Here is a 26,187-nt window from a genome sequence, read left to right as displayed (position 1 = left end):
GAACAGCCAGCTGCTGGGCAGTAATTCCGTTCGCCTGCGTTTCCTAATGCGTGAGATCCCACTTTGTTGTTCCTTTATATCTTAGTACCTGATCTTATATTGTTTTGTATTCGAAGACTATTCTTTATACTGTATCGTCATTCTTCATTTTGCTTCGCAACACATATTCTCCTCATTGCCTCGTCCGGGCTCCCGGGACAATACATCTCCCAGTCCAACGTAGACCCGCGGGGTAAACCCCACCAAACACACTGATCGTAGCAGTCTACGGGATGGATTCCGAGCGGGGGAGATACCGCCGGATCAGATTCCGTATCCATCCTCAATGCCCGCACCCCACCGGCAAAACACATTATGTAACTGGCTAAGCGCTTCTCCGGCCCTCCCACGCCACCCCAATTACCCAGCACAATGTCAGGCAAAATTCCCACCACAAGTTGCCCCTAAGCAACAGCCGCATTGCTATGCAGCGTCATATGCATCCAGATCCACTCTCCGGTCAGGGACTGCATTTACCCCAGACCAAACCAGACCAGACCCACCGCAGAATCCCAACTTGACTCACCGATATATAAACCACCCTTTTCACCGGCACAAAACCCATCATTCTTCACGCAATTGCATCCAGAAGCCTGTAAATACCATGATTAACATTATCATCGTCGGCGCCGGCCTCATCGGCCCCCGGCACGCCCAATCCGTCATCAACAACCCCTCCACCAACCTTCTTGCCTTGGTCGACCCCTCTCCAAGCGCTTCGGCCGTGGCTAAAACCCTCAATACGCTTTACTTCCCCTCATTAAAAGCCCTCATATCTTCTGTACCCAATATCCCGCACCCAGACGCCGCCATCATCTGCACTCCCAACCACACGCACGTCCCCGTGGCTCTCGAACTCATCAGCCACAACATCCACATCCTACTCGAAAAGCCTATCAGCGACACCATCACCACCGCGCTTCCCTTACTCCAAGCGCACCAGAAGCACCCAGACGTGAAGATCCTGATCGGCCACCATCGGAGATTCAACCCCTACATCACCAAAACAAAGGAAATTCTCGACTCCGGATCCCTGGGTCCCATTATCGCTCTATCAGGCTTATGGACTCTCTACAAGCCAGCATCCTACTTCACCGGCGCTACCTCATGGAGAAGCGACAAGACCAAAGGCGGTGTATTAAGCATCAACCTCATCCACGACGTGGATCTCCTGCACTACCTATTCGGGCCTATTTCGCGCGTCTACGCAGAGAAAACCCTGCCCCAGCGCGGTGGTCCAAATGGTAATGCAGATCACACAGCGGAGGAAGGCGCGGCAATTACTTTCCGCTTTGCCAGCGGGGTGGTGGGCACCTTCGTGGTGAGTGATTGTGCGCCGTCGCCGTGGAATTTCGAGGCCGGGACGGGTGAGAATCCCATTATTCCGAAGGTGGGTGGTAAGGGGGGAGGGTTTTATCGGGTTTTGGGCAGTCGGGGGTCGTTGAGTGTGCCGGATTTGAAGAGGTGGAGTTATGATGGGGTTGAGGGGGAGAAGGGATGGAGTGAGAAGCTGCAAGTGGAGGAGTTTGAGGTTGGTGAGGGAGTACCGTTTGATTTGCAATTGGAGCATTTTGTGCAAGTTTTGGAGGGGAGGGAGGCGCCCAGATGTGATGCTGTTGAGGGACTGAGGGCGTTGGTGGTGGTTGATGCTGTCAAGAGGGCGATGGAGAGGGAGGAGGTGGTTAAAGTGGAGAGTGTTGAGGAGATTTTGGCTAGGAATGAGTAGTTCTGAGGAGGATGTGAAGTGAAACGTAGAGACGTGTTAGCCTCATTGATCGTGTGATATTGAATAAAACGGTATAAACCTCTACTTATTCGAAACAGACTGCTCAAAACTCGAATGCACCACGATCGACTGATCAGCCGTACTCCCCCCCTCCCTTTCCACCGAAGTGGCCATTTTGACGCAGATAATTATCGGGTAGGAGAGAGTGAGCAAGAAGCTGAGGTAGATACCGATGCGAAGGGAGAGATCTGCGTGGCAGGCCATGAAGACGCGGCGGTAGAAGAAGAGGATCGAGACTTTGGAGGCGGCGCTCCGGCGGAATATACCATGACGTGGATATAGAGGATCTGAAATGTCAGTGGACGGGCTGCAGTGATACTTGTGTGGTACTGCTAACCTTGAATAGCGTCATCAGTTAGTTGGTGACGCTGATAGCCCAGACATGTTTGCCGGCACCGAAGAAGCCTCCTGTTCTCGTCAGTTTCAATTGTCGCAAAGCAAAAGCTTGCAATGGCTAAGTAGACCTTACCGGAGATACTCAAACCGGAAGTCGTGCAGATAAACACCTATACACCAAGTACAATTAGCTAATGCCTTTCGAAATATATCTCTGAGAGGAATGCATCCGCGGTGGACTGATTCTAACATGTTGTATACTGCATATGGCCGGCGACGGCACCTCATTTCAAACATGGATGCAGATCTGGGCGGAGGAGTGCCGTCGCGCACAAAAACTGAAAATAACCAATCCTGCCGTACTCCCGCCAGCCATTTTCACAGACTGTGAGAAAGTCATGCGCGCCTCAGGGCGTAACCCAGGCCGAATGGAAGACCACCCGGAATACGTCGTCCTCCCGTTCAAGCCGCCCGAAGGCCTGCCGCCGAAGATGCTGCCAAGAACCACCGGGCTCAGGCCTTCTATTTCTCGCCGGAGGCTCTGGCTGCATTGAAGATGGACGCATCACCCAGAAATGCATCGGAACCGACAGACGTTCCGTGGATATCGACCAACGATGCTCTGTCCGCATTGCTCTGGCGAACGGTAATGGCCGTCCAGTGGCCGCTAGAAACCCTAGATGGCGTCAACCAGGATCAAGAATCATTCTTCAACATCGCCCTGAATGGCCGCTTACGGACTGATCCTCCAGTCCACCCGAACACGCATGGCTGCTTTTCCGAATACATCGGCGTATCGATGCCCGTTCGCAAGATGCTCACTTCCGCCCGCTTGGCCGATCTAGCTGTCTTGATCCGGAAGGCATTGCACCGAGTGAGCAATCAGCACACCGACGACGTGATTTCCTTGATTGAGCAGCTCGACGATATTAGGAAGATATTCCCGGCGTCACTGGTTGATCTACCAGGATTTAATTGCATGCTGACTTCGTGGGTTGACTATGCATTGTAGAAGCTGGACTGGGGTACGTTGCTGGGAGGATATATTGAGTCGGTGCGGGCGCCACATGTCGGGGTGATCAATGGGTTGCAGGTGGTGTTTCCAAATCCGCGCGAGGGAGGAATGGAGGTTCTGGTTGGGGTTGCGGATGGATGTTTGGAGAGACTGCTTAATGATCCGCTATGGATGAAGTATGCCGTGGCGCGGTGGATCTGTTCCGGAACATGTATGATGGTAAATATGGCTTGGTTTTGTACTGCTCTTTCGGGGATGTCAACGCAGGTGGTATGTAAATCCTTGGCACATGCAGTAGCTGCAGGGTTTCGCATATTCATTGCCTATCTGGTGGTAGAAATGTAGCATCAAATCATATGAAGTAGGGTATTATAAGAAGATATACAGAGCAAGCAGATCCAAAATCCCTCTGCCCGTTTTTGCAACATATTCAGGTGAGGTGTAGATCACCACTTTGACGACGCTTACTAGGGACCACGCTCCCTAGCACAGGATAACCACCCACAGCCTCAACTGGTATACCCGCAGGATGGCCATCAGGAAGTGTAAGATTGGGGTGATTCATCAAGGAATAGTAACTATTTCCCAGAAGTTCTTTCAGAGAGCTATACAGTTTCAACTGTTCCAGCTGAGCCTTTGCTTCAACAGCTCGTTTGTTCCATGCGTAAAACTGGGAAACTGCCATCAACGCATCCGTTTTTCCTATTCGCAGCATGTTCCCACGGGGAGGTCCAATAAGAGTTTTAGTGAAATAAGCGTTGTCAAGATAGCGATCAAAGTGTTTCTTGTCGAGATTAGCCATGAAAACATCTGTGGCCTTTTTCGCGGGATCTTCGATGAAATTCCCTAGCTTAAGCTTAGAACAGATATGACAGCGGCAGTCTATACGTGTCTTGACCTTGTAGTCGGGTGGCACGAGAGGAGGAGACTGGACATAGTCAACCATATATTTGTTCAGAACGTGTTTAAAAAATCGACGTTGATTAGTGGTGGAAGGGCTCCGGGACGTGATGACGTTGTCGCAAACACCTTTTGCCACTGGCAACAGAAAGTCGGAGAAAACACGATCCATGTCGTTTCCTCGCAGTTCCAGAGCAAACTCCGTGAGGGTATCGAATAATGCCGTGGTGTTAGTGCCCTTAATATCACCTATCCGGAGCACCTTTACAACTGTATCCGGTTTAACGCTGAAAGTCAAGGTATGTTTCCGGGAGTAGGCCCCATATGAAGTGATGGGATAAAAGGTATGCTCGCGTTCAATATGGAAAGCGAGGGCAAATTGCGGGAAAAGAACTTTGATTATTGCATCGACCACACTTTCATCGATATAATCAGTATGGGAGAAGTCATAGGCCGAGACAAAGAACGAGGCAAGAAAAGCGCTGTCCTCAATCTTAGTCTCCAGGAAAGGGTGGATTCTAGTTTCGTTAGCGTGATAACTCAGGAACCCGTAGGCGTCTATCTACCTTGCGAATAACTTCTCCCGGGGCAAAGTGGTCAGTAACACTGCAAATCTGTAGCCATCACGACCCGTGTCCCTATAATGAATGGAAAGTAATTTGCTGACAGTAGTGATGTCCCAATTGAGCACGTCGGGCGATATCTCTTGGCCCTGTTCCTCGCAGATTGCACAATATTCCCGGACCAAGCTAGCAAGCCAGGAGTATCTCTCAGAAATCAGGTTAGAGACCATGGGAGAACGACGTTGGACCTGAAAGACATGTTCTACCCTAGAAAGTGTCAGGACGTACACGCTGCACATAGTATAGGTTAACATACGCTTCGCGGATAGCTTCGAGTCCATGTTTCGCCATGACTTTCGCTATGTTAGTAATATGAGAGGGCGAAATATTGCCGTGAAAAGACTCAACGGCTTGGCAGAATAGAGCCACGTCATCAACGTCAATGGCTATCTGCATGGCCTTGTCAATCATCCCGGATGGCAGCCACTCTTTTTGTAAGGTCAAATTGCAGGCCTGGGCCAGATCCCGCTCCGTCAAACCTTCATCGAGACGTTCTGAGACGAGACTGCGGCACTCATCTAGAAGTTTTTCACCATTATCTGCGGAGTTCTTCAACCGGTGGAGTATGAACGAAAAGCGAAAAGCCTTTGGAACGATTATGGCGCCCTATGACTATAAGAAGCGAACATACACAAAACACAGCGAATGTGGGAACCAAAAGCAAGACTTACTGTCGCTCGGTAAAAATGAGTGGCCTGGGCACCCGCATTTCCTGTAAAACCCTGGTATTCTTCATCATTCGGGTCTCGATTCACAAAGAACCCGTCTTGGATAAGCAAACCCTCGTGAAATGGCAGATGCTCTGCGACAACAGTTCCAAGCGCATCCACTACCTTTAAGAACTCTAGTTTGGTCTCCGTCACGTCTATCTCATGGTAAGGCTTCCGATGACGGCTATCGTATGGTTCCTCAGCTGCGCCAGATTCGGTCTTCTCAATATTGGCTAAGTATATGTCGAACTTAAGCCTCTGGCACGCATTTTGCAGTTGTGCAAAACGAGCTTGGTCGACTCCTTTCAGTCGATCAAAGCTGAGCTCCGCACAGGTATACTGATGCTCGAGAGCGTAGACGACTGCTGGCAGGCAGTAGTCATCGACAGAACGATCCCAAGCTGGGTGGCCGGGGTGAATCTCTTCGTCAATGCGAGAAGCCCAGAATCCCAAGAGAAGGGCCAGTTTGTCTGTCTGGACAATGGGCATCCTAGCTCCAAGCGACGGGCGATGGATCAGATTGTACACCAGAGCCACTCTATATCCAGAGATGACAGGCTTCACCTCATGGATAACATCCGCATACCAAGCAGCCCAGGAGAAGCTGAACCCTGAGGATGGTGCACTTCGCCATGCGATCTTGGTACCACGGTGGGAAGCAATGAGATCTCCGCCTTCGTGCTTCGAGGGAAGGCACACCACTAATGTAGCAAACATGCCATCGGCCTTTTCGGAATCCTGGTGTGGGAGGAAGAATGCGCCTTCTTCGTATATCAGTAGCTTGTATAACTCCGCCTTGACCTCCGCCGGTTGAGCGGTCAGGCCGAGGCCGGTCACGGCGTCGTTCACCAAAATACCCATTTGCTGTTGCCATTGGGGATTTTGAAGGGAGAACTGGCCAGGGTCGAGCTGCCATGTTTTGCGGACGGATTCGTCGACCAGGGTTTCGGAACCTTTCCCGTAGGGACTGCGATCGCAACACTGGATGATGGCTTTCGCATTATCGGCTGAGATGGGAAGTCGAATGTTGCCCACGCCTGGAATGTCCAGGCCAGGCAAGGCAAGGCCCAGCGAAGCTTCCCCGGCTAAGAAGGATCCGGGAGATTGGATGGTGTCCAAGGTGAACAAGAGTTCTTCCTTGAGGTCAAGGTGGCCATCATCTTCGAGCAATTCATCCGAACATGAACTCATATTGCCTCTGTTACTTGCATGAGCTGGGGTGGTGGGTGCCGAGATAGAGGAGGATGTGGTGTCCAAATTCAACTTCTTAGTGGAGAGTGTTATCCGGTCGCGAGTCGCGTCACGTTACATGCTGCCATTAGTGGCCATCGGGCAAAAACCAACCATCACATCAATCCCTGTCACCTTGACATTTTATCACAATTGTTTTTATGACTCGCCCAATAGTGTGGATGTCTGGATCAAACTTAACATTCTGTAGTATACCTACCGGCAGGCCGGACATTCTCCTACTGTGTAGTATTGGAAGTGGAAACGCGACGACGGATTCCATCCACCGACAGCAAATCCAATCACCACTCATCCAGGGATCGTCGAATGCGGTTTCGTGATACTTAATCCTCCTTTGCCTCGGACAATATCTCCTTAACTTGTGTGGAGGCGACTTCGGGGAGAAGATTCCGAGTGCTTAGTTACCCCTATTCCTCCTTCAGCCGTCAAGTTCTATATATAGCTTCAGGATCATCCACGCCAATCGACCCCGACTCGAGCGTGTGATGTCTGTCGATCAACGGATCAATAACCGCAACCCGGGAAGATGTAGATGTTGTACTCCGTACAAATTGACTATCTAGGATCAGAAGAAAGGACAATCGACGTCTGACCAACTCACCACAGACGCAATTTATTGGCTCGTGCCCTGTGCCGCCATCAAGCTTAAAGCTTGGTAGCAGCATAGCAGCATGCAGCATGCAACATATGGCATACTGCCCATAGATGACCACAGGAAAAATAAAGCTCTTCACGCAATTTCCCTGGGACAGACGTTCCATGGATCGAGTTCGGGTCGCGCAGTCTCCGGTTTCCCCGCCAGTTGTGACTCCTCCCGTCCCAAACACACACACACACACACACACACACAGCGGCCCCTGAACGCCCTACTGATGGACTAGTAGGTCCCCCTGCAGGAGATTAGCCGCCATCCACTGGTTATCTATGATCCAAGGATAACTAGTAGTTGGTTAGTTTCTTTCATCGGCCTATTAGCCAAAGAGAGGATGTCGATTGTCAATCCCGCGCAGATAAGAGCCGACAGCTCGGGTTCCCCGACTCTTCCTTTGGGACGGATGGAGAGGTGAGAAGTCTATTTATTTGTTTGTGTGCGCAAGTCATCGACCCAGAATTGGATGCCTTGGCAGCTTTCCAGTCAACCTCCATCCAATCGGTAAGAATTCCTTGATTGGCGCTCGGTCGCAAGTAGTGGGGATGAGGGCAATCGGAATTCCCTGATGGCGTTTGGACGGGACAGGCGTTTCCTGTCTAACTGGATGTAGGAATCGATTGCGAGTCTGTCCTACTGTGTTGCAAGCTAGCAGTTGCCCGACGAGTCATGCTTTCTCCTTGCAGCGCTCGTCGTTTCCCAATCAATTCCTTCCATCCGGTTGGGGGGACCCAGTTTTTGTTTCTTTAGTGCGTCAGACATGCAATTGCGGGGACTACCTTTAGGGTTCCCGGCGATTATCGGCAACTCCATCTCCCCTTCTATTTTCTCTTGCGAAGGGCTTCCATTATCCCAGGTTTTATTGCCAATTCAATAGTCAGAGCCGCTGGACTCTTAGCCTCTGTGGCAAATACGACCTCCACGCAGTAATGCTCAAATGAACGTGGAGTGGACATCTCGCTTAGAAGCCGCCAAGGCGCCGGAGACCACTCCAGGACAATCGCTATCAGTAATTTCCCCGTTCCTCCCCTGCGGTCAAATGAGGGTCGCAGAATGTTCGACCCTCTCCATTTTCAGGAGTTCTAGATTGGCAGATCATGGCGACAGCGGTGTGTCATCCGAGGGTACGCATGCTGTTGGCAGTCCTGATCCACTCTCCGGGAAAACCTTTGCCTCGCACCAGCGAGTCAGGGCATCGACTTTAGCCTGTCGGACGTTAGCGCAACTGTGGGGACGCATGAATACAGTTAGATAGGCTCCGTTTGTCAAGCCAAAGAGGCGATCACTTAAGGTTCAGATAGTAAAGGGGGGCTCTCGTATTCCCGGCTACCGAAGTGGAAGAGATGGCGACTCCGTGCCACGAGCCATAGTTGTCTCGGCGTGCTCGACGATATCCCTAAAGAGTGTTAGACCAGGTACTAGCAGGAATTTCATCGCAGCTGCCATGATGGCGGCGACTTAACATAACCGTATTAACTCCCCACTCATGTCCACTCCCCCCCTCTTGCCTCAAATTTATGTCTGACACCCATGTCCTTGTCTGCACCACAAGGCTGATATTGACTCTGCTTTCAATCGTGACGCCATGGCCATCTACGGTGGTGCAGCGCCTTCGCTGGCGGGCAGTGTCATCATGTTGACGACGCTGGCATTATTGACTTATGGCCTGCGGGTTTACTGCAGAGTGACCAGGAAGTCATGGAGTGTGGAGGATTGGATCATGACGGCTGCATTGGTGGGTTTAGAGCCTTGCAGGTCTTACTGATGGCTAATGTTCCAAGGTGCCTTTCGCCGTGCTAGTAGCTGGATGTCTTGGTGGTGCTTTCAATGGCATTGGTATTCGTGATTCTGTATTGGCAGAGCCACAGAATGTCAAATACCAAGGAGAAGGACAGAAGGTAGGAATTGTGCAAATATGTTCAGCTACATAGGACTGACTCTTTCAGTTTTTCCTCATTTTCGAAGTCGGTTACTGTTCTGCCATTATTCCCATCAAGCTCAGTATCAGCTGGATGTTGATCCGAGTGGCCGAGGGTCGCAAAGCGTACCTCTATGTGCAATACGTGGTGATTGTTGTCTTTGTGCTGATGAATATCATCGCATTGATCTTTATTTTGATCAACTGCATCCCTGTTGAGTATGACGCCCGACCTATCTGAGCGTAACAACCGATGTTGACTTTACAGGGCGGCCTGGGATACCTCACTACTCGCCAAGGGAGGACACTGCCAACCATCCTACGTGTTGGCCGATGTCTACTACGCCTGCACGGCTGTTAACATTCTCACTGACTGGGTGACGGCTTTCATGTACGGTCACTTCCAGCTATTATCGAATTCCACTGACTAAAGCAGACCTGTACCTCTCCTATGGAATGTCCAACTGAACCGCAACACCAAGATCTCGATTATCGGACTAATGGGCCTGGGTGTCTTGTAAGAACAATTCCTTATTCATTTACACCCTGGTGAGCATGAACTAACTAATGGTCTCCACAGCGCCTCTGTTTCCGCCTGCGTCCGTCTCAAATACACCGTCGCCCTAACCAGCCAATCCAACTACCTCTACAGCGTCACCAACGTGGTGATTTGGGGATTCGCCGAAAACGCCCTGGGCATGATCGTCGGCAATGTCGCGACGTTGCGCCCACTATTCCGCGTCCTCCGCGACCGCAAGACATCGTCGAACAACCGATACAACTCCCGGGGATACTACAGCTCTCAGCGCACGGGACCGGCTAACCTGTATTCTCGCAATTACGAGCTGGCTGAGCAGGGAAAGCACACCAACAAGATCACCACTACCTCGATGCCCGATCATACGCGACGACCTAGTCAGATGAGCGATGGAGATAGTCAGAAGCAGATTCTTGCGGGCGGAACTCCTCCGGGCGACACGGATATTCTTGTTAGTCGGCAGGTTATTGTGGCGTATGATTAGCATTGGGAGGTTGGATGGTTGGATGGTTGGAGTTGGGGTATCTTATACTTTTGCATAATTTCCTTTATGTTAATATATATAATTACTACAAAAAAGTCACATACAAAGATCTAATATCCTTACAAGCATGAGTGGGCTTATGGAAGCAGGGTAAGAATTGGCTTATGGAAGCTGGGTAAGAATTTTAATTTATTGCTGGGCTAAGCAACGCCAAGCCTTAACGGCTGCAGTGGGGGACTCAATATATGCGCGAGTCAGACAATCATTTTATTACCACGCGGGAATGTGATGGATCATACGATCATATTTGCACAACGTGGTCAGTTAGATTATTCTTTGCTTCTTCTGCAGTCTTCTTGTACTTGTTCTAGAAGTTGATTAGCCAGTCTGGCACTAGTGCTGGTTTGTGCTGTGGCACCACCACGAACTGCTATATTGTGCTATTGGTATTATCTCCAGATTGAATGATAATTAATCACTTGGGATGACGTAGGGAATGAGTACTTGTATCACAATATGGATTTCTTTTTGTTGTATTGATGCCGCAGCCTAAATATATTATATATAATTGTGTCGATTGGAATCGTGCTACGACTTTGAAAATCATCATACCAGCAACGTTTAATCACACCATATACACAGATACAACCAGCCTCTTCACACAATCGCCAGGCACTACATTGGCTTTATCATGCTATCATCAGAACCTGCTAGTATCTTGGAATTGTTCTTACTTCTCCCACTAAACTTCTAATGAAACCATGAGATCTACCCAACCACTCAATAATCTACAATATAGTACAACTTAACATCCACCCACTCACAAACCACTCTACTCTATTCAACCTCCAACTCCCTCACCACCCCACAACCCACATCATAAACTACCCCATGAACCTGCACCTCCCCCCTCTCCACCGCCTCCCTCACAACCCCCATCCCCTTCAGCACCCTCACCCCCTCCAACACATTCAACTCCACCAACCTAACCCCCCTCGCATACTCCCCATCTATACCTCCCAACTCACTCGCAAACCTATCCCTAACCCTCTTCACCGGCCTCAACCACGCATCCAGTACACTCTCATCCCCCTTCCCCTCCTGGGAAGAAGAACTAGCAAGGGCAGCCCCAACGCCCCCGCAACACGTATGTCCACAAACAACCACATGCTTGACCCGTAAATGACACACCGCATACTCCACCACCGCAGCGCAATTGACATCCTGGCTATTCACCACATTGGCGATATTGCGATGCACGAAGACGTCGCCTGGGTTTAGATCGAGGAGGGTTGTCTCAGGACACCGTGAATCGGAACATCCTATCCAGAGGATTTGGGGGTGTTGGGCGCGCGCGAGGGTAGGGAATAGGGAGGGGTTTTGGAGGGTGGTTTTTGCGGCCCAGAGGTGGTTGAGGGTTAGGGCTTTAGTGTATGTATCTCCTTCTTTTTCTGGGAGTTGGGAGGTGATGTCTGTGTGGTTGGTTGGTTGGTTGGTTAGTTGGTGAAGAGGCGAGGGATAGATGGAAGGGACTCGAAGGGAGGGAGCGAGGGAGGAGGGCGTACCTGTGACGGCCATGGTTGCTAGTAGAATGTAGTAGTATGGAGGTGAAGTTGGAAGTTGATATAGATGGGTTGTACTTGATGACTTGGTAGTACGTAGCAAAAGACTGACGACGAGGAATAAACTGAATACTTATTTACTTATCATACAGAGTGCTACGTACGTCCCCTCCCTTCAAATAGGGATACTACTACCAAGTAAGCATGCCGTATACCCGTCCCCTTTCCATCCATCATCTATGACCAGATGATCTAGATTGCATGATATGGATCGATCTATAGTACACATGACACTGAACCTACAGCGCTTAATCTCTGCGTCCGGCACATCCCATTCGTCAATACTATCAGAGCACAGACTTGTTGCACCATCGTTGAGGCATATACACATTCCGTTTGTATGGATGTGATACGCGAAAAGGGATGAGGATGAGGGATTAATATACAGATATCCATGGGATATACTTCCGAGGTAATCTGGATCAATCTATCGGCTATTGCGGAAATATAAATAGTAGTGGTGATGCTCTTATCGGGTTGATAAGGAGGTGAAACGCTAGTGTTCGGGTGTGTCGGCACTGTCGGGTTGTTTCAGGATTGATATTTCCCCCCATCTGACACAAAGTGTACATTACTCTATCTGTTCATTTAGCCAGGGATCTTTGAGAAGCTCTTTTGCCGTCTTTCTAGCTCCTGGGCGCCACTGGAGCATCCCCCTCATAAACTCTGAAACATCTCCTTATTTCTGCTTTCGAGAAACGTTTTCTGATGCCTCTAGCCCCCCTGTCTGCGGTATGGCTATGCATTGTTTCCATTTCCCTGCTCGGTCTTCAGTGAGTCTTTCATGTTTGGCAACTTAAAGTAAGCAATTGTGACATACCGTCTTCAGTAAAGAAATCATGACTTCGTTTTTCACGCTCGAGCATATCTAACGGGGGAGGTCCTATGAGACCGATCACCTCTGCCAGATGCGCACGGGTAGAGTACCCTTTCTCGTCGGGGTCATTTCCATTGAACATATGCTTTCCTTCGAATAAATCCCAAATCTAGTCGATTCGCGTTAGTACCCGCACGATAACAGTAGTAAGGAATGAGAACTTAACATACCACAACACCCACATTCCAGATATCAACGGGATAGCTCCACTTGGTCATCAACATTACCTCCGGCGATCTGTAAACATTCGGCTGGACATCATGGTCTTGTTTCTCATCACCTCGTACTGCAGATCCAAAGTCACTCAATACTGCGCGTCTAAAAATCTTGGGTAGTTCAAAACGCCGCGAAGCATATACTGGTGCGCCATTAACGAATTTGCGGGGCGACGGGTTGTCCATTTCAGCTTTGGTAAAAGCTTCAAGTATTGAACTGTCCGCAATTTCTTGCAGAATATTATCGCTCTTGATATCTTTTCCAGTCGTGATTTTTTTTTTCTCCTTCGTTAATGACAGGGCTGGTGTACCTGTATGAACAAGCTTGCATTCAATGTAGAGGTAATCAAGTGCGAGAAATATCTGCATGAGACCGGCTTTGAGCAAGTCCTCGGTAAAGCGATGTGCGGGATTTCGATAAAGTAGATGACGAAAGCTCTCCCACATGGGCTGCTGGACGTGACAGTGATGATCGCCTCCATTGCGAGAAATGGTGAATAGATCAAGAGCTGTTGTTCTCACGTGCGCATAGCCAGGGTGGGTGGGATGACTTGTGCTCTTTCAAGTGATTATAGATTCGGAACTCTTCTGCGTTGTCTTCATCTCGAGTATAAACTTTCAGTGTCACATATCGATGGCCCCTGGCTGTATTAATATTTCATGGCCTGGTAGACAGATCAGAACTGTTCGGTAGATAAGACTCACTCGAGATCACGGGCAAGCCATGTAGTTGAAGTAACGCCAGATCCCAGCTTGCTAATGACCTGGTACTTGGAGGCAAAAACATTCCCGATATTACTGGATAATATTGCCCCTTCTTGAATCCATCGAATCGCTTTTCGTCAAGTATCTCCGTCGCAGGGATTATGTCCCATCCGCTGGTCGGGAAACACAGGGGACGGGATGGAGCCCTGCGAAAAGAGTTTCTGACCAACCTCAACAGCGACGTCATCTGGAAGTAAGAAAGAACAGGCTGATATGAGACTTGGAGAATGCCTTCATGACGCTGATGAGGAGGATGGGGGAGTGTATGTGGTTGTGGGTTAAATGACCGGAACAATGCATATGGGGTTCAGACTAATGCACCACGTGAAAGCATCCCTTCGTCCCGCGTCTGCGAATTCCTTAGGCGGGTCATCCAGGCTATTTACAGGTAGGTTAGTTTCGTGGAAGATTGGACCATTCACATATTTGTGCCAGTTATTGGAATATTTTGTCATGGGTATCAATACATAAAACACCTATCTATCCAGGAGTTCGCCACACATGCTCCGATTCTATCTTGAGGGATATTCCTACGTACTCAGCATAGGGGACGGCAGCTGCTTATGACTGCTCCCGCGACACCTCAGCCACAAACTCCATCAAACCAGGCTTAGAAGCTGCCTGGTCCGATGTCCATGTCTGAGACTGTAAACTCGGTGCCTTGGTGGCGCCCGATCGGCCAAATCCTTCAAGTCCTCGAAGCGGAAATGTTTCCACCTTCAATTCCTCCCGTGACAAGCTGATCTTCAGCTTCTTACTACGGCCAGCATTCGACAACGCCAGCAGTTCACCGTGGTGTGGGTATGCTGCCTCCCAGGTCAACTGCCTATCTCCCTCGACGCCTTCTTTCTTGGTAGTGTTTTTGGCCGTCTTCGAGCCTTGAAGCGCGATGGCCGACACGATGTCCAACTTCACAAAATGCATGAGAGCTGCGGCTGCTTCATTCTGCAACCCAATCCGACCGGGAGGCTGCACTTCGGGATGGTGAGGAAGGTCAATGGAAATGTCGTAGTGGGTGCCAAAAGGCGGTGATACCGGGTTGGTACGGATTTTCACACGGAAAGAGCTCTGTGGGGTGATCAAATGGCCGGAAAAGGTCGATTCGAAGGGCATCAGGAACTGTTGCACCAGACTCTCTACCTTCGGAACAGCTTGCACTTTGGGAAGGCTCACAGACGCAAAAGGCACAGCGTGGAAATCACGCTCAACTCCTGCCGCGCGGAGAACCCGATAAATATCATTCATGAAGGACTCCAGCCACCGGACGTGCGAGCTGTGTTGGAGATACGCCATCACGGGGCGCAAGAGCTGATACTCGGGGGTATGCCGACGTTTCTGGGAGAGCGGAGGTGGTGGTTGGGTTCTGCGTCGCAGGTTCTGACGGTGTGCATACGCGAGCAGGATCCGAATGGAATGAGAAAGTCCATTGGCAAGGATGTCGTGTTCTGTTGACTCAATCTTGTCTTCGTCGGGCATTTCACGGTCGGCATCTACCAGATCCAGCAAGATTTCTTGCTCTTCGGATATCGGTACACGGACCAGGTTTTGCCGAGTCGTCACACCATGACTTCCCATAATACGTGCTTCGCGCATCAATTCGTGGAATAGCTCCTCCTCGTACACTGTGTCGCGTGCTTGCAAGATCCTGCGCTCAACTGAAGCCGCATCGGGGATCGGATCCGGCATCTTCGAGCATCCCGTAATTTGGTCGCGGTTTTTCACACGCACTCGAACCGTCCTCGTCTTCTGCGGCGCCAGCCCCTTATCCAGTATCAAGCTTCCATTATCAGCCCTCCGTAGAGCAGCAAGACCCCGGTCGCGGAATATAGGCGTGGCTATACAATGCAATTAGCAACAATCCACCGTAAGCAAGTAGCGAACCTACCTTCCAAGAACCCATATTGTACTCCCAGCGCAGTTCTCTCGCGAGGCAACCTGCAGACCTTCCATCCCTTCTCCTTAACCGCCAGCACCTCATCCCAGTACTTCGTCTCCGAAGCGACCTCTTCTTCCAACCGCGTCGCCGAATTAAGCAATTTATTCGCAGCAGCATTGAAGTTTTGCGCCCTCCAGCCCCGCGACACAGTCTTAACATCCTGCACAGCGGCCTCCGACTTCGGCGGCGGCTCCACGATCTCCGCATTCAAGGACCCAAGCGGCGCAACCTGCTTCAAGAACGTCGACATAGAAGTCTCCGCCTGACGAGGGGTGTGCTTCGAAAGCAAAAGCGAAACAAAATCCAGAGCGAACAGAGCTTCCATATGCGCCTGCCTTCACTCGCAGCAACCCAGTTAGCTCCATTGCCCACTTATGGTCAACAGCAAACACCTACTTACATAGCGAACTGCAAGATCTCGGCACGCCGCTTGTACAATGTTTCCAGACGCTCGGTCGAGTCCACATCCTCGGCGGGTTTATCGTCCTCGTCTTCCTCCTCCCATGGATCCCGGTTCTTGTCCTCTTCGATCTTGGCAAGCAGTGTCTCTTCGTTCACGTCGCGGAAGGATCCCCATCGGGCGTTAATTTGGGCAATCTCGATTGGGAGGGTGTCGGGGCGGTCGGGCTTCTCCGTGAGTGGGCGCAGAGGGAGGCTGAAGGAGTCGGCCATGATTGTGGTCCGCTGCCGGAGGGCAGGTCAAGTTGAAGGTGTATTGTTGTTTGATAATGGAGTGATGGTGACGAATGATCGCATTGCTGATAGGAGGCACGTGACTGCTTTGGAGCTAGGTGCTAGTCCGGATATGGACTGGTGTGGATGGTGGGTCCAAGTTTATGCCTCAGGAAGAAACCCTTATGGATATAGTGTCATTGGATATATTTCACTTTGTTGCTTTGTGCATCATCGCCAGGTTATTTGCTTAGAATTTGATGTAGCCTGAGGATGGTCCGGTAGCTCTGATTGTCTAAACATTGCTCGGGTTACTCTTCAGGAGGCAGAACTGGTGACAGTGACACCGGCAGAACCAACCCGATGAAGAAATACTATCCTAAGATGCTTCAGTATACCTAATATGTGAAAAGCAAAGCCTTGTATGTTATTCCTCACTGTTCCATACTGCTACATATCATTATACATATAAGTCGGATCAAAATAGACTATGATCAAGCCAATCGTGAGCGAAACCTAGCTACCCCGGTACTACAGCCGGAGAGAGATACCTATAGGTGGAACGCATGTGATTCAAGCACATCACAAGCCTAACTCATAATTACCCAAAACACCCCGCTTCTGCCTGAGTCTGTCAATACATACAATCAACCTGATTATCCCCTCCAAGAATCCCATCAGCAGCCATCGCCTCCACACACTCACTGACAGCTACACCCATCCAACATGCCCTCCCGCAAATCCAGATCCAAGCCCAAATCCAACCTCCCCCGCAACCGCTGGTCCATGTACCCAGCCCTGCACAGCGACGTCCTCAACCACCTGAGCTCCTCCCTTCCAATCACCTCGCTAACCTTCCATCCCTTCGACGACGCCACCAGCAGCAAAAAAGAATACGACACGAACATCATGGGCCGGTTCGTTTGCTCAAATGACTCGTGCACGTCAACCGGGTGGACGAGCAAGAAGATCGCCATTACGATCCGGCTGTACCCAGACGACGAGTACAATGCACGGGTGTATCATCAGCGCTGTAAGAAGTGTAATTCGCTCAGTCGGCCGTTTCTGGATGAGGAGAGTTATGCGGAGAGAATTGCGTATCGCATAAAGAAGTGGTATGGGGTTGATGTGGAGAGGCCTGTCTATGATGAGACGAAGAGGACCAAGCCGCATAATAGGGAGTTATGTGAGGGGTGTAAGGCTGGGAGGTGTTCATTTGCGGAGTAGGTGTGGGATGAGGATGATATTTGGTAGAAATGCATTGGTTAATTGGTAATGGTAATTGGTCAGTCTGGTGTTATGTCACATTAAGTAGGAGCTTGGGATATTGAGCGATAATTGCAATGACAGACATAATACAGTTTGCTTGGGTACAGAATCCGCAGTAACTATGAAGAAATACAACGATAAACATGTACTTCACTGATCATAACTTTGAAGGTATCGACTAAGCGCCTCCAAGCAAATCAAAAACAGATAACAAGAGGTGTCGTTCAATCTTGGGAGGATGCTTGTTCAGCTTCATAGCTGAGAACACAGCCATCTGGGCTCCACGCACGCTATACTCCATGCTCAAAGTCGTATCATCCTGAATCTCAACATACTGTCCCACCAAGGCCAAGTTCTTGCTCTGGGAAGGCATGACTTCAGGGCGGAAGTCATGGCGACGGGGCATCAGTGGTGCCGTGGCCATGGGCATCAGAACAGGCTTCGTGATCGAGTTCGGGAGTATGTCATCCACTGGCATTCCTAGCTGGGATAGCACCTCTGTTAAAATCTCCTTGCCGGAGCAATGACACATGGGCTTATGGACGAAGTTTCCAGTCTTCTCAGGGTGTAATCCATAGCCCCAGAATACATCGACGGAGGAGGGCTGGTCAGAGCACACGGGCTGACGCGGAACGCTGATACTCAGGCCCCAGTTGCTATCGGAGAAGGAAAGCAAAGCCCCCGTGCCGGGTTTGTTGTTGGTTAATTTCTCGTACCGTTCCATAAAGTCGCTGTTGCGGAGGGTAACCGTGAAAGACTCCAGAGTCGACTGGTCAACGTTGTTGTGGAAGTTGAACGGGTTTCCATAATCCGTAGAGGCCTGCATCAGGTCGACCCACAGGGCCCAGTCATCATCCAGGAACTCTTTGCTATGCTGGGGTACAGGATTCGGGGCCTTGTCGTTTGATCCCCTCTCAGTTGCAGAAGTTGTTGATCCAAGGGTAACCATGACAAGGTCCTCGGGCCTCACGTCGATGATCTTCTGTTCGCCGTTATCTTTGAGGATGATTCCGGAGACGGTAGTCTGGGCCTCTTTCGGGTTCATTTGCAGGCTCGTGACCTTTGCGTTGAAGTGAAAGTCGACTCCCTGTGATTTCAGATATGATTCGATTGGCATAACAACTGACTCGTAGATTGTATACTTGGTTCGATCCAAAGCCTTCACGTCATTCAGGCGTTCGATTTCAGCCAGGTGTTTACATAGACATCTTCTGAACTCTGCCAGGCTATGCCATGGCTGCATAGCGAAGCTGTATATCATCAGCTTTGTAACAGTGGGAAATCGCAGTATCAACCTACGTAGTAGACCATAGCGTCCAAAAGTTAGTCTTGAAAAATGCTTCATCGAAGACGTCCTGTATGGCTTTCTCTCCGAGCATACGCTCATTTTCAAGCATTAATTTGATCAGTTCCATTCGGTACTTCGGACCAATCTGGAGACTTTTGGAGTGGAGGCATTCTGGGCCTTTACCTCCATGCTTTATGAGACGTGTTGGCGCTGTCCGTTTAGGAGAGGTTGCCCGGTCCAACTCCTTAATGCTATCAAGGAGTGACTGCTTTGGATTATCGGCGCTGGGAACAAGGGAAAGAAGGTGCTCTACACATCGATCATGGAAGTAAGGCAGGCTTCCAGTGTACAGAACGTAACCGTTCTCTGCGTCGCCGCAACTTTTGATGCCGCCACCTGCGTGGGAGTGCACGTCAAGGATGTGGATATTCGCCGCAGGAACACCCGCATCGTGAATGAGGTGGACTGCACCAGCCAGTGATGATATTCCACTGCCTATGAGCCAGGCCTGCGTGGTTTTTGGGTCCCGCTTCAATCCGTTTCCGCGGTTCATCTTGAATTTATTGATTACTTCTTATCCTCAGTCGTTGTTGTTCGATGATATAAAAAGATACAAGGGAACTAAGTATCTGTGTGAGAATAACCTGTAGAATCGTAGACTATGTACTAAGCAGGTTTGGATATCAAGGGGAAGTGGTTGCAATACATTGAAGTGCTCAGAAGCCACAGTGTCATGATATCATCACGATGAACCGACTGTCATGAGATGGGATGCAGTATCACGAGAAACCGGAGTACAAACAGCATAATCGGTACACCCAAAGGATGGTATTTACGACTATTGGCCGGAAGGCGTCTTCCATTTTCGTCAGCCCAGGAGAGCTATCTAGCAGATCCCTCCACGTGTGGGAAGGGCCCGTGGTTGGGGAAACTTTAAGTTGTGCAGTTCGTGATCTAGGTAGAGCCATCCATGGCGGAATCAGCCACGTCTAATGGAACGTCGGGGGTGCGGCATGAACAAGCCTTCAAATCGTATGATTTGCGTCAAGCACTTGATACGTTGCACGACCGTAGAAGATTATAACGTCCTAGTGGCCAGCTTGGAGACGTTTCCATGTCACCTATGTAGGTCTTCTCATCTACCAGCGAAACAGCGACCGTCTGTTGGCACTCGACAGAATGTGCAGATAAGTCGGTTTCCATCTCCTGCTCTATGGTCGGGGCTACAAATTTCTTGTCGATTTGATGATTTCCACGGTGAACCAACCGAGGTCGTGTAACCAAAATCTCAGCCATGCCGTTCCTGTCATAAGCCCGTGCGCTGGAACTGAGGAGGCAATTGCAAGGAACTAGAGCTGAGGTTATCTGTATCGGGTGCGATGATTATGCGACGAGCATTCAGCGATGGAGTGACACCTGCGAAAAAGAAGCTGTATGTGACTACTTTCTCTCTCCTCCGGATCGCTTGAATACTGTTCTGACCAAGCACAGGGTGCCGTTGTACGTGTAGCAAGTACAGCAGAGGTGGCTGAGGTAGTCCGCTTCTGCCGGAAGAATCACATCGACTTCGTGGTCGAGGCTGGTGGACACTCCACTACTGGGGCTTCTTCGTCGCATGGAGGTGTGGTGATCAGCTTGGCTAGGATGCGCAAGGTCTTGACAGACCCTGCCTCTGAGACGGTGTGTGTCCAGGGAGGCGCGACCTGGGATATGGTCAATCATTCAACTGCTCCTTACGGGCTAGCTGTGGTAGGCGCCATCGCCAGTCACGCTGGGGTGGGCGGGTCAACATTAGGAGGTGGCTCCGGATGGCTCACAGGGCAGTACGGCCTGATTGCAGACCAGCTGGTGGGTGTCAAAGTGGTCCTGGCCGACGGCACCATCGTTGAAGCATCAAATGAAAATAACCAGGACCTATTCTGGGCGATGCGCGGAGCTGGACAAGCTTTTGGTATTGCTACTGAGTTTGTATTCCGTGCCCACAAAGTCCGAGACACGTTTTTCGGAGGGGTGATAGAGTACGATGTGGATAGGCTACCAATGCTTGTCGATTTTGCGAACGAGTTCGATCGACGTCAGGATCCGAACAGTGGCTTCTACTTTGGATTCGCATATTCACGAGATGAAAAGCAAATGGTATTGCGGGCTGTGGTTTTCTACGACGGGTCTGCGTATCAAGGAGGAATATTTTTTGGACCCATCCTATATCAGAGCCCTCTGATGAACCCTCTGACCAACCATACTGGCATGAGGACGTATGTAGAGATGAATGCATTTGCTAATGTCGACCCAGTGCCAGAAGGCCGCAAAAGCATCAGTGGCGCAAACATCATGCGACCGCTCGAGACAAGCCTTTTGCAAGATCTTTACAGTCAGTTCGTTGAGGCTCTGAATGCGTACCCTCGTATGGAAGATAGCGTGTTGATGTTCGATAATTTACCATACGAAAAGACTGTGGAGCTTCCTGTTGAAGACACCGCGTGTGCCAATCGAGGGCCTTATTGCAGCGCCAAGCTCTTATTATGCTGGCACGACTCTGAGCTGGATGCGAAGATGCATGCTCTTCAGCGGAGCATTATCTCCAAAATCTTGGAAGCGCAGCGAGGCATTCCTGATGATCAGGTTGTGGCGTGTCCCAATCTTGCCGGTAAGTATCTATGATGAAGCTGTGTATAAAGAACTCTCTTTCTAATGTCTGTAGGACATGACTTTAGTGCCGAGAAGTTGTTCGGCGTTAACTTGCCTCGACTAAAGAAGCTGAAGAGGAAGTATGACCCGCATAATGTATTCCGCAAGTGGCATGATCTACTTGCACCAGCAAAACCCCATGTAGAGCAGACAGACAAATCTTAGTATCTGAGTTGACCCATTCATGTGAGGGTTGTGCTAGTCTGGTGAGAGATTGAATAACAAAGTTGTTTCATCCTCATAAAGAACAACAAGGCCAGTCTTCAATCGCCCGATTGGGTGTCATGTCAGGCAATCCAGGATGTAGAGGCTCGTGAGTGACTGAAAGAGCAGGCACACTGGTTAGCAATAAAGTATGTATTTTGCCTCGAGGCTATCTGGAGATTTAGGCCATTCGTAGCTGCCCTGGGAAAGGCCTGCTCATTTCTCCGCGGGCTTGTTGATTTTTGGATATAGCTCATCTTAATGTCGAGAGGAATTATTACGGACTGCTACAACCATATTCCCTCATTAGTGTGAAGGATTATTCTCACGCTATATGAAAGTATAAATCTAAGTAGCATACTTCATTCCATCATCAGCTTCGTGATAGTTGCAAGGAATGCATGAAGGTCCTACTCGGCCGAACCAACACTACCTTCCGAGTTGATGCCGGAGCCGGCCGGATAATACGCGAGTGTTCCTTTCAAGCGAGAGGTCTGGCTACTTTATGGTCTATTCCTTGTCATACGATGGGCACAATGCAGTTAGAAGAAATGCTGCTAGATGTCATTTGTGCGTCAAGCGAGAGGGGGCGTCTTTGTTCCTCTGGGACGCCGAAAATTTCCCCGCTCCAGGCCCGGCGTTCGGCAACAACAGCCCATGTAGGGTTGTACGGAAAGCAATCCGGGAAGGCAAAAGCATGTATAGTAGAGGGTATAAGAGCGTTAAGATCTGTTGATTTTACATGGTGAGTATGATCGGCCATAATATTGATCAATATAAGCTTCTGATTATCATAAGAAATGAGTTCCATTAGCTCAGATTTTGACGCAGAGTCCTGGTCAGGAAGGCCACTAAATGTAGGATGAACATTGCTTTCTATACATGACATTGGGTTGCTGATGAAGGAAACTACTAGGTCATATACGCTGGAATTACAGAGATCATCAGCGATAATTCCAGCGGAAGAGTTGCAATTGCTATCCGGAACCTGACCGATCTGGTCGACTTTCTCGTGTGTACTTGGCATGCTCCGCGTCCAAATGTTTCAGACTATGCAACCGACACCATCATCACGGAGCTGAAAAGGTACAGGGAAAAGCATGCCGAAAAGATAATTAGCGCTGCTCTGCATCAGTCTCTTGTCTATAGATGTCCGTCACTATGCTCGCGACTATGGAGCGAACTCGACATTGTCCCGTTGGTTTTGGACCATAAGGACCGTGAAAGACAGCATAATGACCAGGGCGAGCTGACAACGTTTGCCGGGTGGCATAAGAAGGAGCTCGACGAGCGAGCAGATTCGATGGTGCGGAAGTGTATCCGGTTAGTATGTCTAGGTGATAGTTGCTAATGCTGACTTGTGTAGTTCTTTTGGTATTGGCCATGTGCTGCACAATCATATAAATTTTGATGGTTCAGTGGATGTCGACAGAGGTTACCATGTACACCTTGCCAGTGCGGAAGACTATGAAAAGACGGTTAATTCGACAGTGTCCCATGGTCTTTAGCTCAATGTTTTGCCCAGGATCTGAGGGAAAGGGAGGTGAAGGTCGCTTTCTTCAGTATGACCTGTCAAGGCAAGCCTGATGTTCCGACCAGACATGCCTTGTCAAGGTTTACCGAGAGCGTTGGGGTTCATGTTAAATGGTATGACTTTTATATCCTGGAGCCGGTTAATTGTGATTCTTACGACGTTCTTACAGGTTTGTGCCGAAGCCACGTCCAGGAATGATTCCCCTCATTCGAAAGATGCAGGACACCCTGGAAGGACTAAGTGACCCCCTGTCAGATATCACCATCAACGATGAGCTACTTATCCTCGATTTTGCATACTCCAACGCCAGGAGATACTGGCTATGCGAGAATGGGCCCCTCAGGCCTCGTGCGGAGGGAGGCGTCGACGTAGTGATTATTGACAGTGCGCCGCTCTTAACATTGGCTCTCCTGTCCAGGCAACAAGATCCCGAGCGGCCAGTCATTTTTGAGAGCAGTCTCCAGCCCCAGGGAGAGTCACTGAATGATCCCAATAGCCCGCAGTCCCGAGCGTGGGATTTCATCCGAACCCGGCTAACCCACGTGGACTTGGTGGTGTCGCTACTCCCTAAGGAGCTTGCGCCGCGTATAATGCCAGAGGAGAATGTTGGTTATATGTCATTCTCTGTTGACCAGTACTGTCTCCACCCTTCTATGACTTGCGGGCATGCTGATGCAGTATAGACTCGATGGTCAAAACAAGTCCTTAACTGACTGGGACATTGGCTTCTACGGTCGTGAGTTCAGCTCTCTATGCAGAACGCTCCAGATGACCATTATACGCTATCCAGAGGGTAAGATCCCTAAACCCGGCCCTTGAACCATACTAAACTCCCATGCGTTAGAGCAATACATTCTCCACCTATCCCAATTTCGACCCGGAGACGGAACACTCTGCCTTCTCCACGCATACCAAAAGTTCTGCGACATCTGCACCAAAGAGCGTCCAAGCCGCCAAGTCCCCAAGCTCCTAATCTGCCACCGCGGCCCATTCCGAACCCCCGAAAGTACCGTTTTCTACGACGCAGCAATGTCCCAAATCGACAGCAGCGAGACTCTATCTGCATCCGTCTGCATCGTCCCCATCGGAGCCATTGATCAAATGTGGAACGCCCTACTCACGAATGCAAGAGCACTGGTTCAGCTATCCACTCTTCATGGGGTCCCTGAGTTGCTTCTTGCAGCTATTCAGAAGGGAACCCCGGTGGTTGCTGTTCGGGAAACCGAGTTGTTTCCTTTTGTGCATGAATCGGAGAATGCTATCTTGGTCGACAAGGGAGATGAGGAGGGGATTGCTCAGTGTTTTTCGAGGATCTTTAGTGTTGATAGGGTGTCTTCTGAGGAGGGAGGTGCAGGGCTTAGGAGGCTGTCTGATGCGAATACTACGGTTGGGAATGCGGTTGGTTGGTTGTATTTGGCGTCAAAATTGTCGAGGGGGGTGAAGTTTGAGCCGAGGGGGGGAGATATTTTTGAGTTGGCGAGGGAGGAGGTGGGGTGTAGTGAGTGTGATTGGCATGCAGTGTAGTTGATTACGAAGAGGAACTACTAGTAAGCAAGTGGGATTGAAATACTATGTGATAGTGGCTGTTGAATGTATGAATCTCCCGGTGTTAGTGTCGATTATATATTTATCGGGTAGTAATTACTAAGTAGTTGGTTCATAGCGAGGACCATCATATCCTATGGTTTAGTCCCACCACGGCATTCAATAAATTACTTAACATAGTCTCATTATGCATCGAAATCATCCACGATGACCACTATCATACGGAGAAACAGATAGACAAATCTTCACCTCATAAGTGTGAGCGTACCACAACAGAGTAAAAAGTAAGTAAATTGTACTTCCTATAGAGCACTTTTGGAGTAACTGCTAAGCGACCCATATCATTGGTCAGTTTGTCTGCGGTGGGTCCGATGGGCCCACTACAGCTTCGGATCCAGAAAAAAAAATTGTATGCTTCCCCATCACGAACCACATCATGAGAGGTAAAAACCTTCAAAAGCAAAAAGTAAAGCCCAACGCGGGGCTCGAACCCGCAGCCTTGAGATTAAGAGTCTCACGCTCTACCGATTGAGCTAGCCGGGCTTGCTCGTTGGAAGATGCTGGGTGAAGAGGGTATAACAGGGGAATGGAAAGGTTGAGTGGTTCGTGCGATGTCAGAGGAAATGTTCACACGATAGCAAAAGGGCCAAGGGGGTTCCGAAAGGTGTGGGAATATGTGGGTATCTGGTTTTTAGTGAGTATGTTAGTAGGCATATGTGAATCGCCTGTCTTTTGTCTCCGAGCACTGATGGCTGATTAACATGGACCGGTGTCAGCTAGCAGGGTGTTTGCCTAGTACTGGCGAAGGCTTTGTGTCTGGTGTGGTGTATATGGTGGTGCCATGGATCTTGTGATAGTCCAGACTTTCATTGAACCTGGGAATTTCGTTGAAAGATGAAATGGTTGTACTAGGATGCCGTTTGGACAGGGGTAGAGATACACCGCGCCACTTGCTGTGTACGAATCGTGTCACCAGTGTTGGACCACGGTCTCGGCGGGATAGTGCCACTCCTGAGTGTGTAGCAGCGTTCTGTTGACGAACCCTCATGCTCCGGGTCAAATGCACAAGGATGAATGAGCAAATGTACACAGTCTATGATTGCATTCAGTACCCTGTAGAGCGGTACTTTGTAGCTGGAGGTGACTTATGTTGTCATATCTCCACCGCCAAACCGGGCATTGGGGGTGGACCACAGGGGTCCGGCAGTGGAAGAACTTCAGCGTAGTAACATCATGCTTGTGTAAATTTCCAGATATTCATGCACTCAACGCTTTTGCAGGGAGTTTGAGGTGAGATGAAAGAAGCAGGAGGAGTCTTCATCA

General features: G+C 49.8%; 13 protein-coding genes and 1 non-coding gene across 14 annotated transcripts; 6 read left to right on the top strand and 8 right to left on the bottom strand.

The window, feature by feature from the left end:
- The first annotated feature begins 439 nt into the window (after positions 1-439).
- BO83DRAFT_360334 (Gfo/Idh/MocA family protein) lies at positions 440-1,830 on the top strand. The gene has a single exon (XM_025529395.1). It carries the CDS (start codon positions 644-646, stop codon positions 1,763-1,765), a length of 1,122 nt encoding a protein of 373 aa, XP_025388606.1. The 5' UTR covers positions 440-643; the 3' UTR covers positions 1,766-1,830.
- BO83DRAFT_26618 (uncharacterized protein) lies at positions 1,806-2,587 on the bottom strand. Its single transcript, XM_025527054.1, has 3 exons — positions 2,295-2,587; positions 2,163-2,233; positions 1,806-2,112 (listed from the first exon to the last, which is right to left on the bottom strand). Exons 1-3 carry the CDS (start codon positions 2,456-2,458, stop codon positions 1,847-1,849), a joined length of 501 nt encoding a protein of 166 aa, XP_025388605.1. The 5' UTR covers positions 2,459-2,587; the 3' UTR covers positions 1,806-1,846.
- BO83DRAFT_444693 (uncharacterized protein) lies at positions 2,389-3,563 on the top strand. Its single transcript, XM_025536509.1, has one exon. It carries the CDS (start codon positions 2,718-2,720, stop codon positions 3,171-3,173), a length of 456 nt encoding a protein of 151 aa, XP_025388604.1. The 5' UTR covers positions 2,389-2,717; the 3' UTR covers positions 3,174-3,563.
- BO83DRAFT_26643 (2OG-Fe(II) oxygenase) lies at positions 3,564-6,700 on the bottom strand. The gene is made up of 4 exons (XM_025527056.1): positions 5,371-6,700; positions 4,956-5,305; positions 4,643-4,906; positions 3,564-4,594 (listed from the first exon to the last, which is right to left on the bottom strand). Exons 1-4 carry the CDS (start codon positions 6,598-6,600, stop codon positions 3,607-3,609), a joined length of 2,832 nt encoding a protein of 943 aa, XP_025388603.1. The 5' UTR covers positions 6,601-6,700; the 3' UTR covers positions 3,564-3,606.
- Positions 6,701-7,032: 332 nt separating this feature from the next.
- Positions 7,033-7,501, bottom strand: BO83DRAFT_26641 (uncharacterized protein). The gene has a single exon (XM_025527055.1). The coding sequence runs from the start codon at positions 7,419-7,421 to the stop codon at positions 7,086-7,088; it is 336 nt and encodes a 111-aa protein (XP_025388602.1). The 5' UTR covers positions 7,422-7,501; the 3' UTR covers positions 7,033-7,085.
- Positions 7,502-8,894: 1,393 nt separating this feature from the next.
- On the top strand, positions 8,895-10,695 carry BO83DRAFT_444689 (uncharacterized protein; the record flags this gene model as incomplete). Its single annotated transcript, XM_025536508.1, has 6 exons — positions 8,895-9,044; positions 9,091-9,207; positions 9,256-9,446; positions 9,496-9,618; positions 9,664-9,744; positions 9,808-10,695. 6 exons carry the CDS (start codon positions 8,895-8,897, stop codon positions 10,247-10,249), a joined length of 1,104 nt encoding a protein of 367 aa, XP_025388601.1. The 3' UTR covers positions 10,250-10,695.
- Positions 10,696-10,907: 212 nt separating this feature from the next.
- Positions 10,908-11,919, bottom strand: BO83DRAFT_408029 (carbonic anhydrase). Its single transcript, XM_025534008.1, has 2 exons — positions 11,815-11,919; positions 10,908-11,721 (listed from the first exon to the last, which is right to left on the bottom strand). The coding sequence occupies exons 1-2, from the start codon at positions 11,825-11,827 to the stop codon at positions 11,087-11,089; spliced, it is 648 nt and encodes a 215-aa protein (XP_025388600.1). The 5' UTR covers positions 11,828-11,919; the 3' UTR covers positions 10,908-11,086.
- A 523-nt stretch (positions 11,920-12,442) lies between these two features.
- On the bottom strand, positions 12,443-13,915 carry BO83DRAFT_408028 (protein kinase; the record flags this gene model as incomplete). Its single annotated transcript, XM_025534007.1, has 9 exons — positions 12,443-12,535; positions 12,572-12,630; positions 12,692-12,857; positions 12,919-13,220; positions 13,275-13,480; positions 13,515-13,604; positions 13,669-13,733; positions 13,763-13,874; positions 13,899-13,915. The coding sequence occupies 9 exons, from the start codon at positions 13,913-13,915 to the stop codon at positions 12,443-12,445; spliced, it is 1,110 nt and encodes a 369-aa protein (XP_025388599.1).
- A 246-nt stretch (positions 13,916-14,161) lies between these two features.
- BO83DRAFT_360324 (mediator of RNA polymerase II transcription subunit 17) lies at positions 14,162-16,374 on the bottom strand. Its single transcript, XM_025529394.1, has 3 exons — positions 16,065-16,374; positions 15,614-15,999; positions 14,162-15,563 (listed from the first exon to the last, which is right to left on the bottom strand). Exons 1-3 carry the CDS (start codon positions 16,334-16,336, stop codon positions 14,290-14,292), a joined length of 1,932 nt encoding a protein of 643 aa, XP_025388598.1. The 5' UTR covers positions 16,337-16,374; the 3' UTR covers positions 14,162-14,289.
- A 748-nt stretch (positions 16,375-17,122) lies between these two features.
- BO83DRAFT_312124 (3CxxC-type zinc finger protein) lies at positions 17,123-17,563 on the top strand (the record flags this gene model as incomplete). The annotated part of the gene is made up of 1 exon (XM_025527505.1): positions 17,123-17,563. The coding sequence occupies one exon, from the start codon at positions 17,123-17,125 to the stop codon at positions 17,561-17,563; it is 441 nt and encodes a 146-aa protein (XP_025388597.1).
- Positions 17,564-17,673: 110 nt separating this feature from the next.
- BO83DRAFT_26426 (oleate hydratase) lies at positions 17,674-19,490 on the bottom strand. Its single transcript, XM_025527052.1, has 2 exons — positions 18,905-19,490; positions 17,674-18,855 (listed from the first exon to the last, which is right to left on the bottom strand). Exons 1-2 carry the CDS (start codon positions 19,444-19,446, stop codon positions 17,784-17,786), a joined length of 1,614 nt encoding a protein of 537 aa, XP_025388596.1. The 5' UTR covers positions 19,447-19,490; the 3' UTR covers positions 17,674-17,783.
- A 373-nt stretch (positions 19,491-19,863) lies between these two features.
- Positions 19,864-21,909, top strand: BO83DRAFT_416992 (FAD binding oxidoreductase; the record flags this gene model as incomplete). The annotated part of the gene is made up of 4 exons (XM_025534728.1): positions 19,864-19,963; positions 20,207-20,325; positions 20,385-21,540; positions 21,595-21,909. The coding sequence occupies 4 exons, from the start codon at positions 19,864-19,866 to the stop codon at positions 21,744-21,746; spliced, it is 1,527 nt and encodes a 508-aa protein (XP_025388595.1). The 3' UTR covers positions 21,747-21,909.
- A 676-nt stretch (positions 21,910-22,585) lies between these two features.
- Positions 22,586-24,843, top strand: BO83DRAFT_398570 (putative heat shock trehalose synthase; the record flags this gene model as incomplete). Its single annotated transcript, XM_025533263.1, has 7 exons — positions 22,586-22,642; positions 22,702-23,108; positions 23,152-23,263; positions 23,311-23,432; positions 23,489-23,953; positions 24,003-24,112; positions 24,164-24,843. 7 exons carry the CDS (start codon positions 22,586-22,588, stop codon positions 24,841-24,843), a joined length of 1,953 nt encoding a protein of 650 aa, XP_025388594.1.
- Positions 24,844-25,334: 491 nt separating this feature from the next.
- BO83DRAFT_t143 lies at positions 25,335-25,407 on the bottom strand. Its single transcript has one exon. It is a non-coding gene; the product is annotated as a tRNA-Lys (tRNA).
- Between the last annotated feature and the right edge of the window lie 780 nt (positions 25,408-26,187).

The sequence above is a fragment of the Aspergillus eucalypticola genome, assembly GCF_003184535.1.
Source record: "Aspergillus eucalypticola CBS 122712 chromosome Unknown BO83scaffold_11, whole genome shotgun sequence".
Lineage (NCBI taxonomy): Eukaryota > Fungi > Ascomycota > Eurotiomycetes > Eurotiales > Aspergillaceae > Aspergillus > Aspergillus eucalypticola.
The sequence above is the reverse complement of the archived record's forward strand: the minus strand, read 5'-3'. Positions and strand labels throughout refer to the sequence as shown.